At 42.4% G+C, this 19,030-nt stretch overlaps 8 protein-coding genes across 8 annotated transcripts; 1 reads left to right on the forward strand and 7 right to left on the reverse strand.

The window, feature by feature from the left end:
* Nucleotides 1-10: 10 nt before the first annotated feature.
* BYT42DRAFT_41914 (uncharacterized protein) lies at nt 11-664 on the reverse strand. Its single transcript, XM_051563477.1, has 4 exons — nt 644-664; nt 368-566; nt 151-304; nt 11-83 (listed from the first exon to the last, which is right to left on the reverse strand). The coding sequence occupies exons 2-4, from the start codon at nt 482-484 to the stop codon at nt 73-75; spliced, it is 282 nt and encodes a 93-aa protein (XP_051420810.1). The 5' UTR covers nt 485-566; nt 644-664; the 3' UTR covers nt 11-72.
* A 3,082-nt stretch (nt 665-3,746) lies between these two features.
* BYT42DRAFT_577626 (LETM1-like protein-domain-containing protein) lies at nt 3,747-6,293 on the reverse strand. The gene is made up of 8 exons (XM_051569193.1): nt 5,657-6,293; nt 5,442-5,585; nt 5,232-5,366; nt 4,961-5,164; nt 4,622-4,876; nt 4,321-4,545; nt 4,084-4,251; nt 3,747-3,996 (listed from the first exon to the last, which is right to left on the reverse strand). The coding sequence occupies exons 1-8, from the start codon at nt 6,161-6,163 to the stop codon at nt 3,844-3,846; spliced, it is 1,791 nt and encodes a 596-aa protein (XP_051420811.1). The 5' UTR covers nt 6,164-6,293; the 3' UTR covers nt 3,747-3,843.
* Nucleotides 6,294-7,127: 834 nt separating this feature from the next.
* On the reverse strand, nt 7,128-7,719 carry BYT42DRAFT_615899 (uncharacterized protein; the record flags this gene model as incomplete). Its single annotated transcript, XM_051572011.1, has 4 exons — nt 7,128-7,312; nt 7,374-7,417; nt 7,527-7,571; nt 7,628-7,719. The coding sequence occupies 4 exons, from the start codon at nt 7,717-7,719 to the stop codon at nt 7,128-7,130; spliced, it is 366 nt and encodes a 121-aa protein (XP_051420812.1).
* On the reverse strand, nt 7,520-8,092 carry BYT42DRAFT_41982 (uncharacterized protein). Its single transcript, XM_051563478.1, has 2 exons — nt 7,628-8,092; nt 7,520-7,571 (listed from the first exon to the last, which is right to left on the reverse strand). The coding sequence occupies exon 1, from the start codon at nt 7,995-7,997 to the stop codon at nt 7,713-7,715; it is 285 nt and encodes a 94-aa protein (XP_051420813.1). The 5' UTR covers nt 7,998-8,092; the 3' UTR covers nt 7,520-7,571; nt 7,628-7,712.
* A 642-nt stretch (nt 8,093-8,734) lies between these two features.
* Nucleotides 8,735-9,045, forward strand: BYT42DRAFT_615900 (uncharacterized protein; the record flags this gene model as incomplete). The annotated part of the gene is made up of 2 exons (XM_051572012.1): nt 8,735-8,842; nt 8,926-9,045. 2 exons carry the CDS (start codon nt 8,735-8,737, stop codon nt 9,043-9,045), a joined length of 228 nt encoding a protein of 75 aa, XP_051420814.1.
* A 605-nt stretch (nt 9,046-9,650) lies between these two features.
* BYT42DRAFT_615901 (uncharacterized protein) lies at nt 9,651-10,484 on the reverse strand (the record flags this gene model as incomplete). The annotated part of the gene is made up of 2 exons (XM_051572013.1): nt 9,651-9,871; nt 10,052-10,484. 2 exons carry the CDS (start codon nt 10,482-10,484, stop codon nt 9,651-9,653), a joined length of 654 nt encoding a protein of 217 aa, XP_051420815.1.
* A 4,476-nt stretch (nt 10,485-14,960) lies between these two features.
* Nucleotides 14,961-15,716, reverse strand: BYT42DRAFT_577646 (ribosomal protein L23/L15e core domain-containing protein; the record flags this gene model as incomplete). The annotated part of the gene is made up of 2 exons (XM_051569194.1): nt 15,628-15,716; nt 14,961-15,355 (listed from the first exon to the last, which is right to left on the reverse strand). Exons 1-2 carry the CDS (start codon nt 15,628-15,630, stop codon nt 14,963-14,965), a joined length of 396 nt encoding a protein of 131 aa, XP_051420816.1. The 5' UTR covers nt 15,631-15,716.
* A 1,299-nt stretch (nt 15,717-17,015) lies between these two features.
* On the reverse strand, nt 17,016-18,220 carry BYT42DRAFT_577649 (RGS domain-containing protein). Its single transcript, XM_051569195.1, has one exon. It carries the CDS (start codon nt 17,895-17,897, stop codon nt 17,208-17,210), a length of 690 nt encoding a protein of 229 aa, XP_051420817.1. The 5' UTR covers nt 17,898-18,220; the 3' UTR covers nt 17,016-17,207.
* Nucleotides 18,221-19,030: the final 810 nt, after the last annotated feature.

Consider the following 19,030-nt stretch of genomic DNA (forward strand, 5'->3'; position numbering starts at 1 on the left):
CCGTACAGTCATGATTTCCAAACATGTGTGCAGCAGCACTTATTGACCCCCTCAGTCCCTTCCTGCCCAAGGCTATGATAGATCTAGAATATAAAAAAAATGAATTAGTACGCTCTTCGATTGATTCAAATGTCGTCAGGATATTTTTACCTCTGTTATTCGATGCAGCAGATATCGAGAGCTTCCCGACCGGAAAAAAAGAAACGATACAAATATAAAAAAAAAAGTAAAACAATAGGTGCGTCTGTAAAAACCCCCTAAAAACCCTGTGGGAAAAAAAAGGAGGAAAAGACTGCAAGAAGGTCTATCGAATACATACTACAAACTACAAAAATAAATTGGTCGGGAAGAAGATCAAAGACAATACCACAGGAAGTAATCCAGGTGAAGCCAAGCTGAGGAGGACGCGTAAGCACTTCCCGATGAAAAAAAGAGTCACACCGCCGACGATGCCCTTTGACGACAAAAATCGGGTTGGCCACATTTGGTGCGCGAACAAAGTAGAAAGGCTTGGAGGGATGGATGGCTTGCCAGAACGAAAAGAAAACCGGAGAGAAAACCAAAAGCTAAAGAAAGGGTAGAGAAAAAAGAACAGGTAAGTTTTTTCTTGTTGAAGAACTGATAAAAAACCATTTGATGGTACCTTCTGATGGTGATGGTCGATTTAATCGAGTCAGCTACACGGGAAAGCCATAGTCTGGGCGATGGACGCAGCTAGAAACTTGATGAAGTAAAAATAGTACCAGGGCTTCTTAGGTGAACCGAAGTTAGAGAAAACGAAGACAAAAAGAAGAAAAGAACTCCAAAAAGAAAAGCTTCAAATATAAAAGCGAAAAAGAAAAAAGTCCAAAATAAAAACTGAAGGTGAAGACTGTAAAGATAAAAAGCAGAAAGAAGCTGTATAAAAGTTAAAGCTCCAAAAGAGGTATGAATGAACACTTTCTAAATGAAAAAAAAAAGCTCCAAAAATAAAATCTGATAAAAGCAAAAAGAAATTGCATAAAAATAGAGCTCTAAAAGTATGAATGATCGCCTTTAAAATAAAAAAAAATGACACACACCAATGAATGAACAATGAGCAATGTCGCCAGATCAGCTACATTGGTAAAGCATTTCTGCTCATGCACCTTTAATCACCGAAAACTGGAAAGAAAAATCAAAAGGACACACATTTACAGACAACGACAAATTATTAAATAATGCTACAAAGACGCGAGATCGACATCGACAGTAGCCCTTTGCAGAAAGCTATCCCCTATTGAACTTTTCCATAACCTCCACCCAACACCTTTGAATGAATAAATAACACCAAGCGAAGTAGCTGCCAAATCCATATGATGAAAAGGAACACCATGTAACGGTTTTTTAGCTCGCAAATTTTGGCGTGTGGCGACTGGTTTTTAATTTGGTAAGAATTTTAATAGTATCACGTGTTGATCTTTTAAAGATCACAAAGTTATGCTCTTTCGGTCTGTAGTTTGTTGTTACTCTGAGGCTAGTGGGAATAGTAGCTGATTAAAGATGTGTTTGAAATGGGATGCTTCATTTGCAATATTCAGAACTCCGCACTCGAATTTGTGTATCCAAAGGTCTCGCTTGATGGTGTTCTCTTAACTCTAATCTTTTGTCAATAAGCGGTTGATTTTTCGGTAAGATTTAGTTGATGTGCGCATAAATCTTTGCGTATCAATAGACAACCTACATACGATACGATCATAGTCATCAAGTGTTCTCGGCTTATCGTCCGGATGTAGCACCAAAAGTAAATGAAGATGCGGTAAGCCTCGCTTCTGAAACTCCACTGTGTGTACATGGGCAACGACTCTTCCCAAAACATGGTTCTTCGTTAGATCTTCCATCAGAGCTTTACGCTTCTTATTGAAGACTCGCGCACAAAGATCGGGCCGATCAACAGCGGTTTGGAGAGGAGCCAGCTCGTCCTGTATTCCCTTCCACTGAGGATTGCAAGTGAAAGTGATGAAAAGATCAGGCTGTCCGCATCGACGTACAATTGAGTCATGATAGAGTTGCCGCATGTGTCTGGGACTTCCTATGTAGGCGGACGGCAAGATCACTCGTTGCCCGACGCTCTGAAAGTCGTTGTCACCCAGCTCTACTGCATCTACAACACCTCGGCACAGATCCGTTCGCAGGTTCGTCTGATTGAGCCGTAAATACGTCAGCCGATTCTGCTCCATTTTGGCGTACATATCAACTATGTACTGCTGGAACAGGCGTCCGAACAAATGCAGATCGTGACCGTTACTTCGCACCATCAAACGGTAGCTGTACCATTGCATAACCGTGATACTGCGACCGCCAGGGGAGCGTGCGTGGATATTCCAACCGAGGTCACCATGTGGGAACATCAAGACGTACTGGAGAGCATCATAGTGCTGATTCATCTCGCTGATACGTTGAAGCCCATGGCTTCTCGATCGGAGCACAATATCGCGGCTACTATCAGGCGTAATGGTGCTATCGACCAAAATTACTCCAATTTCGCTTGCGGTGGGTGCGTTGTATCGGCGGGCATCGGGAGTGTTTTCCGCGCATATCAGCAATCGCACGTCTACAGCTCCATCCGACTCACGTAAAACTTGGGCCATCGACAGCAACAGTGGAACAAACGGGTTAATTTCCATCAGCAGATCTTGGAGAATTAGCAGTGTTGCATTTTGTAAATAGGGCGTCACAGCGTTTCGGTGTGCCAACTGGGTGTCAGAGTCGTAAATGTACAGTTGAGCAAATGCAGGAGTATGGTTGTCCGTTGGCGGAAGCAGGCCACCGATCCGATGTTAGATGCGTCCTGGATGCGTAGCAGTAAGCTCCACTGCGATTGTTGGCCACTGACTCGTCAATTTGAGCACCTAGGGAAGTGAAACTGAGATTCGTGTTGTAGCCGCGGATGTGTTCACGGAAATCTCTTCCTTCTTCAGTGTTGCTGCGAAGGAGACGCGCGATTGTTGGAGGTGTAGGCTCCAAAGGCGGAAGCACAATGGAACCTTGGGCACAGCAGAACTGGAATTGTGGATTTGAGATGGATCCAGACATGCGCTCTTTGAGCCACATACGTACCTGGCAGAAACTGCAGACAACATTCATGCGTCCCAAGGTATGTCTACTGGGGAGTTCTGATTCATCAGACTCTGCGTTACCAACAGGTGCAGGTAATCTACGGCTGTATTCTCCCGCGTCATTTTCGTTTGCTTCTCTCATAGCCAGCCTCGCTGGATTCAATGGGCAAGCCAGATGGCTGCTGCGCTGGTGTCCCAGTTGCTGGCACGAAGAGCAACGGACTTCTACCGATCCTTGGATCGTAGCAACGTTGGGTTGTTCGGTGCGTCTGGGGTTGTTGGGACAGTTTCTAGAGGTGATCGAGCGTGTCCTGGGAGACCACAAGAAACACAAGAGATGGGTGATGAGACAATAGCGCTTTCCTCAGCACGTCTCGTATTGTCGGGACAGCTGCGATTCGTTGATCGAGCATGACCTGGCAGGCCACACGAAGCACAGAAAATGGTTGAAGACGACGTTGGGAAAAAGCGATTGAGCTTGAGGAAATGGAATAAAGAAAGGAATTGGACCTAGATAACAAACAATACAGCGTGGTTTAACTAAACAAATCATATAATAACACGGTCCGCTCATGCATAAAAGGAAGTGCAGCCCATGAGCAACTCAATGACCGGTTTTTACAAAACGTAAATCATATGATCTATTTTGTTTTAGCCAATCAGCAGCCTTAAAAACATTTATTTTCCAATCAACAACGCCAAATTAGCGGACAATAAAAGTGACTGCGAACTAAATTCAAACATTTTATTAAGGTAGAGATATGGTTTATTCTTTCTTTTCCTCCTCCTTCTTGTGTTCCTTTTCTATGGTGTCCAAGTCCTTGTCGATCTCGGACAACATCTTCTCTAAACGTTTGCTAAGTCGCAAAGAGGTCTTGTCAGCTTCACGGTTCGTGGCCTCTTTCAACTCCTCAATCAACTATTTCGCGAGTGAAGAAAATACATTGACAAGATCAGTTACTCTTACATCCTTTTCTTCTTCTTCTTCTTTTTTTAACCAACTTACGTCTTTGTAGCCTTCGTGCTGGATCTTGATTTCGTTCAACTGAGCGCGCTCTTCCAACACATCGACCTTGGTACGTAATTTGGCCAAAGCTTCCTGTAACTCGTTGCGCTGCTCTTCAGACAATGTGTCATCCAATTTTTCAGGTTCTGGAGCCTTTGATGGCGCCTCCTATTATGATGAGGATGAAATCGCCAAATCAGCATGTCTTCTTCCTCCTTTTATCAGTTGATTTCCTACCTTTTGATCATCGGGCACAAAGGCATCTCTTTGCGCGGCTTCTTCCTGTTTCTTTTTCTCTTCATCTTCTTCTGCTTGCTTCGCTTCCAAACGAGCCTTGGCCTCTTTCTCTTCTTGCTCGGATTCATCTTCAATCAATTCTTGCTGTTGTTCCAATACATCCAACTTTTGCTTATATGTAGTTGCACCAACAAGTTCCAACACTTGCAATTCAGCTTCGTTCACCTAAAGCAATGAATGTAAAGATTAAAATTCAGGACAAGAAGAGAGAGAATAAAAAAAAAAAAAGCGAACCACATACCAAATTATCGGGCAAACTGTTAAAGGTTGCTTTCAGGGCATCCTCGGTACTGACACTGCGATCGGTGTAACTGAATGCTCTGGATAAGACGAGCAATGTCGAGGGAACATGGTGGTTCAAGTGAAGATCCAGCCATTGAGCCAATTCATCCCTTAATCTGCCGGGCGAAATGCCCATGGAACGGATACCACGTGCAGCACAAGCGGCTTGCAACTCTTGAATCGTTAAACTGTCAATACCTTCGCTCAAAATGACCTATGAATACAAGAGACAACCGTTGTTATTTTCCTATGCCACGCAAAACAGTAGGGACAACCCAATCCCCAGTTTTTTTTTTACCTTGTCATCGGCCTTGATTTGACGCATACGGTTACGAATTTGGAAACGCAAGAAATTGTCGGTACCAAAGGCGTTGATATTCATATAACGACACATTGACACTAACTGAGGTCTGGACAAGTTATCCAATGTCAACTCGTCTTCAAACCGTCTGGCCACTTTGAGCAAATCTTCCGTAGATGCTTGTTCGCCAGTCATACGAATCTACCAAACAAAATAAATATTACTATCAACACTCAAGTACGGACGATGATTGTCTTGCTCTTTTTACCTTTCTGAAAAAATCCGCGAATTCCTGAGCGGCTTTTTCATGCTCGGAACCTGGGAAACCAGATTCGGAAATCGTTTCTTGCAAAAATTTTGCCATCTCCAAACGCACTTTTAACAACTTGCGCTTCTTCTCTTCCTATACGATTCAAACAACAAGAAGTTTAGAAAATGCCACACATATCAAAAAATAAAATGGCGATCAGATTCATACCTCGCGTGATTTATCTTCATAAGTGCTAGGCAGCATGTTGGGGAATAATTTCAGCGCCACCGGCAAAAGCAATTCCATGAATGGCACAATGATGAACACAGCAAAAGGAACTAATCGCAACAGATCCGATGTCGTGCGTCGTAACTTTTTTTTTGTCGAAACCAAGTTAGTCCTACGATCTGAATCGAGCGACATGATTTCAATTGTGTTTTTACCTGACGAGCTTCACGTCGGGTCAAATGGCCACCGTTCAACAGCTTGCGTGTAAGCTTGGAAGAGATACGAATCTCAAGGCCCAATAGCTTGGTACCGTGCCAGTAGTGAACTGCTTCATCTTTGACCTTTTGCCACAATGTCTTTTTAGGCTTGACTGCGGTAGTTGTTGACGATGCTGATTCGGCGGCTTTGCCACCGGATTTTTCTGCTAATTCTTTGGCACTTTGCGCTGCCCTGGAAGTCATGGTGGATTTCTCTCCGGCGTAGATTTCTTTGCCCTGTTTAGCTTCTGCACGGCGCAGCACACCAAGATCTTTGGGAAGACCGGCATGAAGACGACGGATGGGCACGACGCCGTGTCGTTGAGCTCTTCCGGCTACAAAGAGACTGGCTTCTAATAGTGGGCTCTTGAACCGAACAGCGGTAGGGGTGCCTCGCGGGCAGTGCACAGGCAACCGTAAACACGCGGTACGCAGAGGAGAAGCTGTGTAGATAGGTCTGTACATGGCAAGGGGGAAAAATAGACTGTGAACGGATCCAATTATCGTATACAAGCAATAAGAACCCTTCTATAGAATGCAAATTCCAGTTAAAAAAAAAGATAGGAAAATGAAAAGTTTAATCAAGATAAGAAACAACAAAAAAAAAAAGAGGGAAGGCGCCCGAAAGAAGCAACACCAATGGCAAAAATTGCAGCCGAATGTGACCATCTTTGATTTCGCGATGCTCCTTATCAATCATGAATAGGTCCCTTGATCTTCATCAACCGCGAATCGCGCCTCTATCCCACTAATAGAGTGAAGCACTTACCACGCAGACAAATTCAAGCCACAGCATCGTTCTTTCAGTGAGTATTAGATCCAGCAATGGTTATCATTTCATTTCAATATTCTATGTTCGACCCGTTACCTTATGCTTCAATATCATTGGACAGACATGAGCAAAGCCGATTCAGCGACATTTGCCTTGAAACACCGAATTTTATCAACACCGCTGTCCACTCACTATATGAGGTCAAACAATCATCCTTCATGTAAGTAAAGGTATACTAAAAGGTCTTTTTCTTAAATCGAACCGTAGCTTTATGTAGGCAATATTCCAGCATTCAATTATGGGATTCGGTAATATTATAGAGTTCTTGAGATCGAACTGATCAGAGCTTGTTCAAAACAAAGTAGGTCTCAACTTGGGAAAAAAAATTCTAAAAAAATTCTGCGCATCAAATATATCAAAATGGTCGAAAATCATATTTTTGAATTTTTGATTTTACATTCTATTGGATGAAGGGCCTTCTTTAATGTTGCATCCTTTGGATAGATTCATTTCAATCTTCGTATCTTATTGGAATAAATAAATGTTCGTTTACTGCTTGTATTGGTGCCTCAAATGCTTATACCACTCCATATACACATGGATATTTATTGAATTCATTAATACGTTACTTTTTCTATTCTCTTTTGTATAAAATAATCAATTCCTTCTTGAACGACCACGACGGCGTGATCTACTTGGCTCAGTGGATTGTCCAGCAGACGCATTCTTTGACGGACGGCCGCGTTTTCGAGAAATCACACCTTTTCTATCCTGGATCCCCCTTTTCTTGGTACCGGCGTCTGGCGTATGGCCAGTTGAGGCGGCTGTATTATCCATCAGACCTAAAAGAGAGCTTGTAAGCTACAGCCCAGAAAATTTCCAGAACGTTAATTTTTTGCTTACTTGTGGTAGAATCCGGGGGCAAGGCTTGCTCGTCACAGCTCGTTCTGCGCTAGATAGCACAGGATCCAAGCTGTTCATCTGGCTGAATGATGGATATCTATACGTGTATAGCAGTCGATGTCCGATAACATATAATTATATCAACTACCCTACCTATCTTCGCCGAGGTCGAATTCCTCTTCAGGTACGGCATTCTGGCTATTACAGTATGTGTTCAGTTTAAATTCATCAAGAATATAACTTTATCACTTTACCTCGCCGAAGGAGCAGAAAACATAGTGGGCACACTTTCCTCTTCTTGAAAGCTTGTCGCATCGTAGCCTATGGCAAGAGTAGATGCTAACATAGAATATGAGATATAACTGCCACGATATCAAAGCATCTTTTACCTTCACTTTTTGCTTTTCTCCATGACTTGACCTTGATATGGCGGGCTCCCCAGTGATCCAAGCAAGCCTTCAATGGAAAAAGACTCTTTGATGCCTTCTCTAAAAGGTCTATGGCCCATTTCTTTTGCTTATAAGATAGGTCGGACCATCCTATCTCATAGTCTAAAAGGAAATGAGCCCGAGCCCGAAGAACGATGGCGGCAGCGAGTGGCTTCACACGATGTTTAAAAGTCATCGTCTTGTTAAGATCCCAGGAAGAACCAACGACGTTTTTTCCAAGTGGTGTCAGCCATTTATCTCAAGCAATTGTTCTTCTGGCTGAGGATAATGCGTTCAAATGTCACATTAGGAGGAACTAAGGGCATCTGAGGGGAAACAGCACTGACGGTACAGGTCTCAAAGCGATCACCAGTCAACAACTGTAGATGATGCTCCAGATTCTCAATACGTTCATTGGCAGTATCAAAGCTTCTCATGGACAGAGCCCATTGTGTCGCGAAGCCAAGACAACTCCTCGCGTAATTCACGGTGAAGTTGCAGAAAATGGTTGGCAAGTTGAAGGCCATATACATTCTGCGACATTGCGGAAAATTGAATTGGAAAGGAAAGAGTAAAAGATTCGCCGCCGTGGAAGGCTCAAGGGGTGACCCTTTAGCCAGAACAAGCAATTAAAAACAAATATGCTCCAAAATAGGAAATGGTGCGTCTGCTTCATTTCCTCTTCTGAGCTTGATGATCCCCACAGTAGACTATCAAAGTAATTGAAAGCACACTAAGTCGAAAATCTTCTTGAACCTCAACGTTACTTTATAACACCATGGTCTCGTTTTATTGCACCTACTGCCAGATGGTCTACATGAAGAACTTAGTTGTTCCCTCAACTCAAGAAAAAGACTGCATTCAAGGACGGCTGTCGGACATTCTCGCTGAATTGCCCACAGTAAGTGCGTCTGAACGAGGAGTTAGATACATATGACTTATGAGACCCGTTATATCTATTACAAGAAGACCTCTCAAGCTTTCGTCGAGTCGGGTCATATGGAAAGTGATGAAGAAATGGGCGAAGCAGACGATAATGAAGTACGATTATTTTCATTAGCCAATGGATGCAGTGAAGAAATTGGTGATACTAATGTAACGTTTTCCTTTGATGTCTCTGACAGATTCCTGTTGAGCCAACAGCAGATGACACAATACACCAGTCTACAGTGGACGAGCTTCTTTCCGCTGCAGAGGCAGCTGTTGCAGGTGATTTTCACGACGACGTGGTTGACGATCTCTGACGACGAAGAGTTGGACCTCGCCACTAATACAAGTGGCTGTCGTATTTGTACATATCATTATACCATCCCTACCTCTCATCCGTATGATACCACTCCATCATATCACTTGTCATCCATGATTAATCCATATCATTCAATTTACGAGAGAAACCAATTACCAATGATTCCATATTCACTGTACTAATCGGATCATATCATCATGTCACGTCAAACACGTCTGATCTACATGTCCATTTTCTCTTAGGTGAATCAACCTCACATCCAAACCCATACCGCAACTACAGCCTATTATTGGTTTATCCGTCATCTATTCTTTCCATTCACCTTTACAAGGAATAAGAATCATTATCGATCATTATCTAAGCAGTATGGAAACTCGATCATTGACTAAGCATCATGAAAAACACACTTTATTCTGTCACGGATCATACCACATCTAAAAATACCCATCTAGTATAAAAGACCTACCTTGTACTTATCCCGCTCACTAGAACTTATTCTTTTTTCCTACCTTTTAAGTATCAACCTCTTGAGAATAAAAGAAATCTCACAGGATTCTCTATTGTTTTATTTTTGTTACTACTAATCCCTTACTTCGTAGACTCTCAAACACCACAGTAACCACCAAAACAAGTACGATTTCCGGAGTTACGGGCAATCTCTGGAGGAAAATATCCAAACGAGCCTGGATCTACTCGATGATGGTGCAGCACGTAGCTCCTCGTGAATTGTACGAGAAGGTAATTGCTCGAATCATTCAATTCACAGAGAGCAAGCTTCCTCCGTTGCTGAGCCATCACACAACCCGGCAAATCTTGCGGAAGAACTATTCATTGCAACCGCAATCCATTGCTGTCTGTCCACATGGGTGCAAGCTTTATGATAACGAAGACGAAGATTGCATCCGCGAGGCAGCACGCTGGAAAGCTCCAGGGGTGTATAAAAAGACGGTGCCATTCCTTTCCCTCAAGCAGCAACTGGCCTTGCTCGTTAACGACAAAGTTACAAGGGACCAACTGCAGTACCGTTGTCAAAGGCCGAGCACCCCGGAGAACACCATGGAAGACATTCTGCTCACGGAAATCTCCTCCATTGTCGCTGTTGCTACGAAGAAGACGCGCAATTGTTGGAGGTGTAGGCTCCAAAGGCGGAAGCACAATGGAACCTTGAGCACAGCAGACCTGGAACTGTGGATTAGCGATGGATCCAGACATACGCTCTTTGAGCCACATGTGTGCCTGGCAGAAATTGCACACGGCATCCATGCGTCCCAAGATATGTCTCTCTGGAAGTTCCCACTCGTTATTTCGGCCACCGTTGAGCGTTCCTGTTTGTTCACTTGACAGCGTATTAGCATGATGGTCGAAATCTGCTTGGGCAACGGGCGCAGGTAAAGGACGAATACGTTCCGTAGTGTCACTTTCTCCAGCCACCCTCATAGCCAATCTTGCTGGATTCAACGGGCAAGCGAAATGGTTGGAACGCTGGTGACTCAGTTGTTGGCAAGCTCAGCAACGGACTTCGCTTGGTCCTTGCGTTGTAGTAATTCTACTTTGTTGGGCACGTCGGGGGTTGTTGGGGCAGTTGCGGTTGGTGGAGCGAGCATGTCCTGGCAAACTGCAAGAAGCACAATAAACGTTTGAAGATGACATTGAATTAGTTTTACAGAGGAAGAATAAGAAAGAAGAAAGGAACAGGCCTGGATAATGCAAAGCAACACGATCTCTTGCATCCGTGTATGTATCACGGTCTATCTATTCACAAAAGGAAGCACAAATCATGAGCCATAATTCAACATCCGCTCAGATCTTATCGTAAATCATGTGATTACAACATTTTATCCAATCAACGTTAATTGACTTTGAAAATACCCAATCATCAGCGGTCTTTTGTCGGCAAACAAATGTGACGGTGGAATATATCCAAATATGGCAACTCAGAGGCAAACATTTTAATAAGGTTGAGACTAGTTACGCGTGTGATCTTGAAGATTACAAAAACTTCAGTATACACAATATTATTTGTATAAATGTCGTTGCCAATATTATGGGACGCATGAGGCCATGGCTTTGATGGAGCTTGGGGTTCTAACTCGAGACATGGCAACATAGAGTTGGCATGGGAAAACACCGGTTCCAGTAAAAATAAGCCAATGGAGTCAAAGGTCTAACCTTGGGCTTTGTTTATAATCATTGCGAAGGCAAGACGTACAGGAAATTGCACTCATTTAAATGGAATTGCTTTTTCATCAGAATCATTGATAATTGCTATGCGCGGTAGCAGTACATGTTTTCCAATGTTGATTCCATTGGCAATTTCTGTTTCGATAATATGCAGATGGAAAGATCGGCATATTAAACGTGTGCCATTGCATAAACCATTTGCTTGATCTATGTTTCTAAGCAGCATGATTGGGCAGCCAATTTTAAGTTTAAGGGAATGCGGTGGCAGGTTGGCTGAATTTATAGAGTTCAAAATTTCAATTAGTGTGCTCCAGTTGCATTTCCTCTGTGTCCATGCTGTCAGCACTTTTGTATTCGCAGACATCTCCAGGGAAACTGTTCAGCAGCTTCTCATGGAGAAAAGCCACATGCCGTTTTTTTGGAGGGCATTTCTGAGAAAGAACGGCCATATACTGCATATATTAGATCTTCGACATTAGAAGGCACCAGCATCACGGGTGGAAGTAACACCAAGTTCCCATTTGTGTACGGCTCCGTTCCACTACCAATGCGCAAAAGATAAGAGGAGAATTGGTCCAATATGTTAGCATCCGCACCACTGCTTAAGCGAGTTCGTTCTACACGCATGTTTGTCGTTAATCGAAGAACCCTTACAAATGACACTGTTCAACAATTTGGGGCCTGGTTGCTTTGGGGATCACTGCAAGAACTTGACGGAAATCAGTAGAGCGAGCATGGCCTGCTTGACCGCAACTTGCACAAATTATATTCGTCATAAATGGCAGTTGAACAAAAAAAAAAAAAAAAAAAAAAAAAAAAAAAAAACTTTATCGGATATATGAAAAGTAGAAGAAAGCCAAAGACAGAATAAATTTGGATTTTTTTTCCCAATATGTCTTGCCACCATGCCTCTTAAAAAGTTACAGGACATCCGTGCGCCTATGTATTGGGGAAAAAAATGAACTATGCAATGATTCGATCGCATAGAATCTGCTGTGCAATTTTGGCTGCGACACTTAAAAAGGTAGCGGAGATAAATGACGGAATCTGAAAATAGAACTTACCGACAGAATGTCGTGGTCCTAGCTTCGCTAGGGGCCGTAACCTCTTGCTAGACACTGGCAGAGGGCCGTAAAAAGAATTCAGTGTAGAATTGGCTGATTTTAGGGGAGATGGCTTCCAGAAGACGAGCTTGAAGATGATGACTATGGGACGTTTCTTCTTCCGGCGGCGCTTCTTGCGTTGAACAGGATGATGAGTGGATTCGAAAAAAAGCGACCGAGATACGAGAAAAATTGGGTGGATACGAGAACGAATCAGTCGGATACGGGGAAAAGCGAATGAAACGAAATCCTTTTCGATTGAAGTAAGGATATTTATATGTTTTTCTTGTAGTTATTCCGGTACTGGCGCTGATGTAAAAAGAGGAAAAAAATTAAAGAACTTGTTCGTATCATGACAATGAGCATTACAGTGTGCGGGAAATTATGGCACAAGCACAAAAATTGGGGTCCATTGGATTTGGTACCTTGAATTGACCACTGATTCACCACAGAGTTCATCAGAGCTACAAATGTTCAGCAATATACCGTATCCTAGCAGAGTTTACTGTAAAGCTGCACAATAAAGACGCTTCGTTTATCAGCAACACACTATTGCATGATAAATTTTACAGCATTCGCACCGAACAGATCCGTAAAGGTGTCAAGATGATTTCGGGAGATGGAACCTTAATCATTTCCGCGTTTCCCAAAGTAGAAAATCGGATCACCAAAGGTGTCCTAAACATCTTTCAAACAAGAGAAAAGTTGAAGTCGTTATTTATTTTTAGAGCTCTTGACCGCATTTGTCTGAAAAACCATTAGCAGTAAAAGCCTTAAACTACACAATGATCTGCTTTACTAACGCTGATGCTTGACCATGTTTAGTTTACATGCCAGCAATGAGCAGATACGCTAAGTAACAAAAAGAGTGTATGTGGGGAGGTGAACAAGAAATTAAAGCAGATTCCAAAGCAGTATCCTTTGTTGGAGTCGTGCGGATCTGGGTCTCGCCCCAAGTAGAGTTCCTTATCGGGCTCGGTTCATTCGGGTCAGTCAAAGCTGTGCCAGTTCAACTTTATTTTAGCCAGACTTTCTTCATTTTTTTTTTCTTGTCCCATTACACACGACCGGCAACTCATGTATGTAAATGCTTGACAATTACGTAATCTGTTCCTTCAGACAGCACTTTTTTTTGACTCTGCAAGTTGTCATATCATTTTTTTTACGGTACAGTGGGTGAAAAAATGGTCCAAACTTATGCCGTTTTTTTGTCACGTTTCCATTGATACCGCAGCTTTTTGCTGTATACTGTCCGAATATTATTTTTCTTTGAAAAGCCTATTCTCTTGCCTTTATTGTTGTGAAATCCCGGTGATCGCATCGCAATTCATCGCAATGCATTCACCATTTCAACATGAGCAGTCGTTTTGGACCATTTTTTCAATAAATCTAAAACATCTATTTTTGTGGATAGAATAATGGCGGTGAAATAAATATACGTGAAGTTCATGAGCTCCATTAGTTCCATATTGCATTCAGTGCATAATGAGCGTATCTGGCGACCGCCAGCACACTGCATCTTTGTTTTTGAGCACTTTTTTTCATAGTGCCGCGACTTTCTTTTTTACTCATAAAAAAAGAGAATTCTTTTCTCTAGTCTGTCCCAAAATCCTGAGCTTTTACTCCATTACATGAATCTTCTTCTGGATTCAGATTACGCAAGAGGATCAGCAGTGGCGTTGTTCAAACATAGAGAGTGAGAAGAGAAATCTGCCGGAAAAAGCTACATTAAGCAACTGAAATTTATGTAAAGCAAACATCAGCTGCAATATGCGAACTCGATGTCCATGCAAACTGCGTCTGCGGTAGGCTATTCCAGGTATCCTCTGAATCTAATGTAGCAATGTCATCGATGCAATTGAGGATGTAATGTTGGTGAAGAAGGAAGAATTAAGATCGTAATCAGAAAGACATAAGGTATGTTGAAACGACTCTTAGTAGAGATATGAATCATTAGTTTTATAATCTGTGTCTATTTACAGTCAATAATGGATCATTATATGCATTTATAAAATTATAAGAAGTCATCTATCTTGTAGATAGCTTCCTTGAAAGACGAAAGATCATTCGCAAGAGGAATGAGTGATTTAAAAAATTTCATTCATTGTGCTGTTCGGCATGTGTGATCAGTTGTGACCAGTTGTGCCCAAATTCACCAGAGAACATGATACTTTCGCCCTTGGCTCCATAGGGCTTACTTGAGCTCTAGCCTTTGACCCTCGATAGGTCCGCAATAATGAGTGTAAGTTCATCAATAAATTCTCAAAGCACATTTACGTTCGCATATCCAATTTCTGGCTGCAGCACTAACACGCATGACTCGTCGAAAACGAGCCCTAGTGGCCTCGCTGCGCACCGTGAACCCGACCGAATTTCCCTAATTTCGTCCATCTCATTCACTGATGCCCGACTGCAGCTGCTCACGGTGCCACGATGACTTTCACCAATACCTTTTGCACAGCAATTCAAGAAATATCCTGCGGGAGTATCTTCTACGCGGCACGGTAGCCCCACACACTATATAAAATAATGACGGAAATATCCCGGAAATTGACTGAAGAGAGCAACCATAAAGCATTATATATTTGAATTTTGGAATGACAAAGATCACAACGGAACTGTTCAAGACATTTATTTCTTGCCAGCAGAAGCCTTGGACTTCTTGGTACCACGGAACTTCTTGGCACGGTTCTTCTTTTCCTTGCGCTGCTTGCGACCACCCTTACCGGGTTCGGCCAAACCAATTCTGGCAAGACGGTACTTGGGTTCGAACTTCTTGAGAGCTTCGACGGAGTCGTAGATCAAACCGAAACCAGTGGTCTTTCCACCACCAAAGTGGGTCTTGAAACCAAAGACGGACACGACTTCCTTCTCAGCCTTGTACATCTTGCCGAGCTTTTCACGGATCTGGTCCTTGGAAAGGTTGGCAAGACCAGGATGAATCACGTCGACGACCATCTGCTTGCGCTGGAGCAGACGGTTGGTGAGGAACTTGCGAGTGCGGATAGTGACGGTCGCCTCGGACTGTAACCCATTCAAAGAGAAAATATAAAAGAAAAAAATGAAAATGCAGCCAATTAGTCTTATGTTCACATTGACCGATGCCATGCGCGTGTGTGCTCTTGTCAGCCGTCCCACCACCTCGTCTATCCACCGTCTTTTTCTTCTCCTGTGGCCCATCCTGGGGTGGATCATGGATGTCACTCATCCATCCGTTCCTTTTATGCCCCATCCATCGCCTATCCTTGGATCTCCCTCTTCATCCAACAACTCCCATAAGCTTTCTCTTCACATACCATATTGGTCAAGTGTTAAAAGAGGGCTTGATGGGTTCGTACAGGCCAGGTGAATTTGGGGTCGGTTGGCACGAACTGCACCAGTGCTGTCCTCGTTTCTCCGCCGGCCATTCCCCATCATGAAGGCCGGACCAGAGTATATGTGACTGTGTTTTACTTTGATTCGGCCCGGTTGCGTTGAATCGGACACTGCCTGGACCCATTGAACGCGGTGGAGATCAAGAAGGGATCTGCCAAGAACTTTTCATAATGCATTCGTAACGTGGCAACTCCTGATTCTTATCATGCGTCTCCAAAAATAATAGTAAAGAAAAACGCATGATCTCCTTGGTCAGGTATTGTCTTTTTGTGCGAAAAATAACCGTCAGCGTCATCTTCACGTTTTCCGATTAATTATTTGGTGATGTTTACGCCTTTCTTTTTAAATGTGCTGAACGGATAAAGGCACATGGCTATTGTTTGCCACGCTGAAAATTACCACGAGCCCAACCAGAGGAAGGAGAAGTATGACGCGTATAGACGAGTGCATGATGACAGCAGCAAGGTTATTTATTACGAAAGAGATACGAAAATGGTGCTCTCAATTATTTGAACAGCACTAAAGGTGATGTTTTTTGTCAAAGCACAGATATTTATCATCCCAATAGTGCTTCAAGTATTACCAACCGAAAAACTTAACCGAGCAAATCTGAGTTCCCCAATTTGGATCATGTCGTTCTCCTTCACCCTTTTTTTGTCCGCATGGGCAAAAAAAAAAAAAAAAAAAAAAATAGAATTGTCATGCTGTGGCTGCCTCGTGGTATACTAGCGACGCACATCACAAGGTATCACAAGCGTCATTGACGAATCGATTTCTCACCAAGTGCTCATGAAAGCAAACACCCTATTCACGAGTAGATGATGAGAAAAAGGAAAAACGACATTTTGATGCCCTAACTTATGCTTTCAACTGGAGGATTATGAAAAAACCGAGGCTTGAAAAGTAAGTAATCGTCAGAACAAAATAGATCTACTGTTCAAGACAATGGACCTTGACCAAAACGAAGGACCAAGTTTCTGTGTTAACGAGAAGGTTTATTTTCATAGATTAGTCCAACTACAAAAAATAAACAAAAAGAATATAGAGGCGACAAAAATGAATTAGACTTCGCTGCCTATACTCCTCAGCTTTTTTCAGCGAAAAAAAAGACCCTTCATTGAACTTTTGCAACCATCCAATGACATACAAGTGACAACATACTACAACCGTAAAACAATCCATATGCCATGGCATTCACGGATAGTCAGCGTTTCATTCTGATTATCAGAACCTAGCTCCTAAAGCAATAGCTTTTTGTGATACACTCGATGATTTTACTAAGATGAGGGCACTAGGATAAGAAAAAATATGAAGAAAGAAACATGTCTTTTTATTGGGGTTGCTGTTGTGGGTGGTTCCAGCCAAACAGGAGAGGTTTTACGAGATTTACAAAGCGATAGCCTCTTTTTGTATGGTCAGGTTTCTATATACAGAATTTAAAGAGTAAGAAAAGATCTAGATGGAGGAATGCAGCAAAAAAAAAAGGTTGGATAATGAAAATCTATCGTAGAAACTTTTTCCAGACCGCCCACGAAGGACGATCATCGGCTGAGGGGAATATATTAGGTATATTTTGAATCGCATCCTTTTTAACAAAGGACCGTTTTCGGCCCTTGAGTGTAAATTGGGTTTCTCGCACCGAAGCGTTGCAGTCCATCGAAACCACATCATCATCAAGTGAACAGAAGCTTAGACGTGACTGACGTTTCAATCTCGTCAATGGGTTAGCAAAGGAGAAAAACGAACCAGAAGGGCTGGCTGGAGGGGTTGAAAATGACGACAGAGCCGGCGACAGTGGAGGACAGCCCGAGATCATTAACCAGGGAATAAATGAATTAACCCTCATCAATTCGGTGACAGCGTCCATAGCTTGAAGAAAAATGGAAGGGTCAGTGTCATCCTTCAAGACCTTGTTGAGGATCTCTTGACGCATTTCGCAGGGAATATTGATTTCTTGCGGAGAATGGGAGTGGATATACTTGTTGATGATTTCATGACATTGCTCCCTCGAACCTCTATTCTCTTCATAGTCTCGCACCGTTAGCCAGAAGGATAAGTTTTCATGGCAATAGGTCTGTTGAAGATATGCCGAGAAATCCCTAAACTCGATCGAATTTCGGTTCGATAGGATAGCTTCCAGAGTCAATGAACAAGGCGTAAGGGTATCATGTTGATCCAGGGACATTGCCATCGAAGGGAAATAAGGGAAAAAAAAAGTGAAAATAGAAAAGGGAAGAGAGAGAAAAAAAAAAAGGAAAACAATGCTGGAAATAGGGACAAGTGGTAGCCGTTTACAAAAAAAGTCCTGCTCTCCCGGTTGTTACTTAGTTACGCACCACCAAATCGGATGCCCAAGCAATAGAGACAAAAAAATTTAGGGAAGAAAAGAGGCGAAAAAAGGAATTTGACAGGAGAAAAACAAAAAAAAAAAGAGGAAAGCTTAAAGCTATGGATAATCCCAATCCAAAAAGAAATTGATAAACAAAGGGGTTTTTTTTAAACGCAATAAAAACGATGGGTTGAAAGAAATGGTGTGGACAGAGCCCACGGAAAGAAAAACCATGGAACTACCGGCGGACTGTGAAAAAAAAGGAGACTGAGGTTTTGGCCATGAAGAGAGGGAATCCGCTCATGGATGATGATGATGCATTGTTCTTGTCCTAAAAAGATCAAAATGTCGTACAAAATAGTCCAAAAAAAACCAACTCAGAAACCAGACTTCTCCATGCAGGAAAGATGAATCATTCACGCCTTCTTTGGCCACGATGATTTTCTTTGTGAGTTCGGCTTTTGTTTTTTTTTTTTTTTTTTTTTTTTTTTTTTTTTTTTTTGCAACCACCAATTGTCAATAACAAGAACGTGAATTGCGTCAAAGCAAACAATGAAAAAGAAAAGTAAACCGGATTCAGCTGGGTCTAATATGATTGGTAAAGAAACATGGGTTGATTGGTTAGATCATATGCGTGTTCATGTATGTTTGTGCAAAACGGTGATCAACAAATAGGTTTTTTTTTTTCAGGTTGTTTGGCTCTATTTTTTTTCTCTTCGATTCACGAAGGATCGGCTCCGTCGTAACTTTATTTTTCTTGATCAAAGTGTTTTACATTTGCGTAACCACAACCTGTATTTTTAGTTTATGGCAAAAGAACGAGAAACGAAGGGAAAATAAAATAAGAATAAGGGAGAGAGAGAGAGAGAGAGATAGGAAGCAATCGAACAAGGAGCACAGGGGAAAAAGAAACGGAAAGAAGGAAGAATTTGGGTGTCAATAAACATAATGTATACATGTATGATACAAAAGAAGTGAGAAGATAGTAAATACAC

The sequence above is a fragment of the Radiomyces spectabilis genome (assembly GCF_025331425.1).
Source record: "Radiomyces spectabilis strain NRRL 2753 chromosome Unknown BYT42scaffold_10, whole genome shotgun sequence".
Classification (NCBI taxonomy): Eukaryota; Fungi; Mucoromycota; class Mucoromycetes; order Mucorales; family Radiomycetaceae; genus Radiomyces; species Radiomyces spectabilis.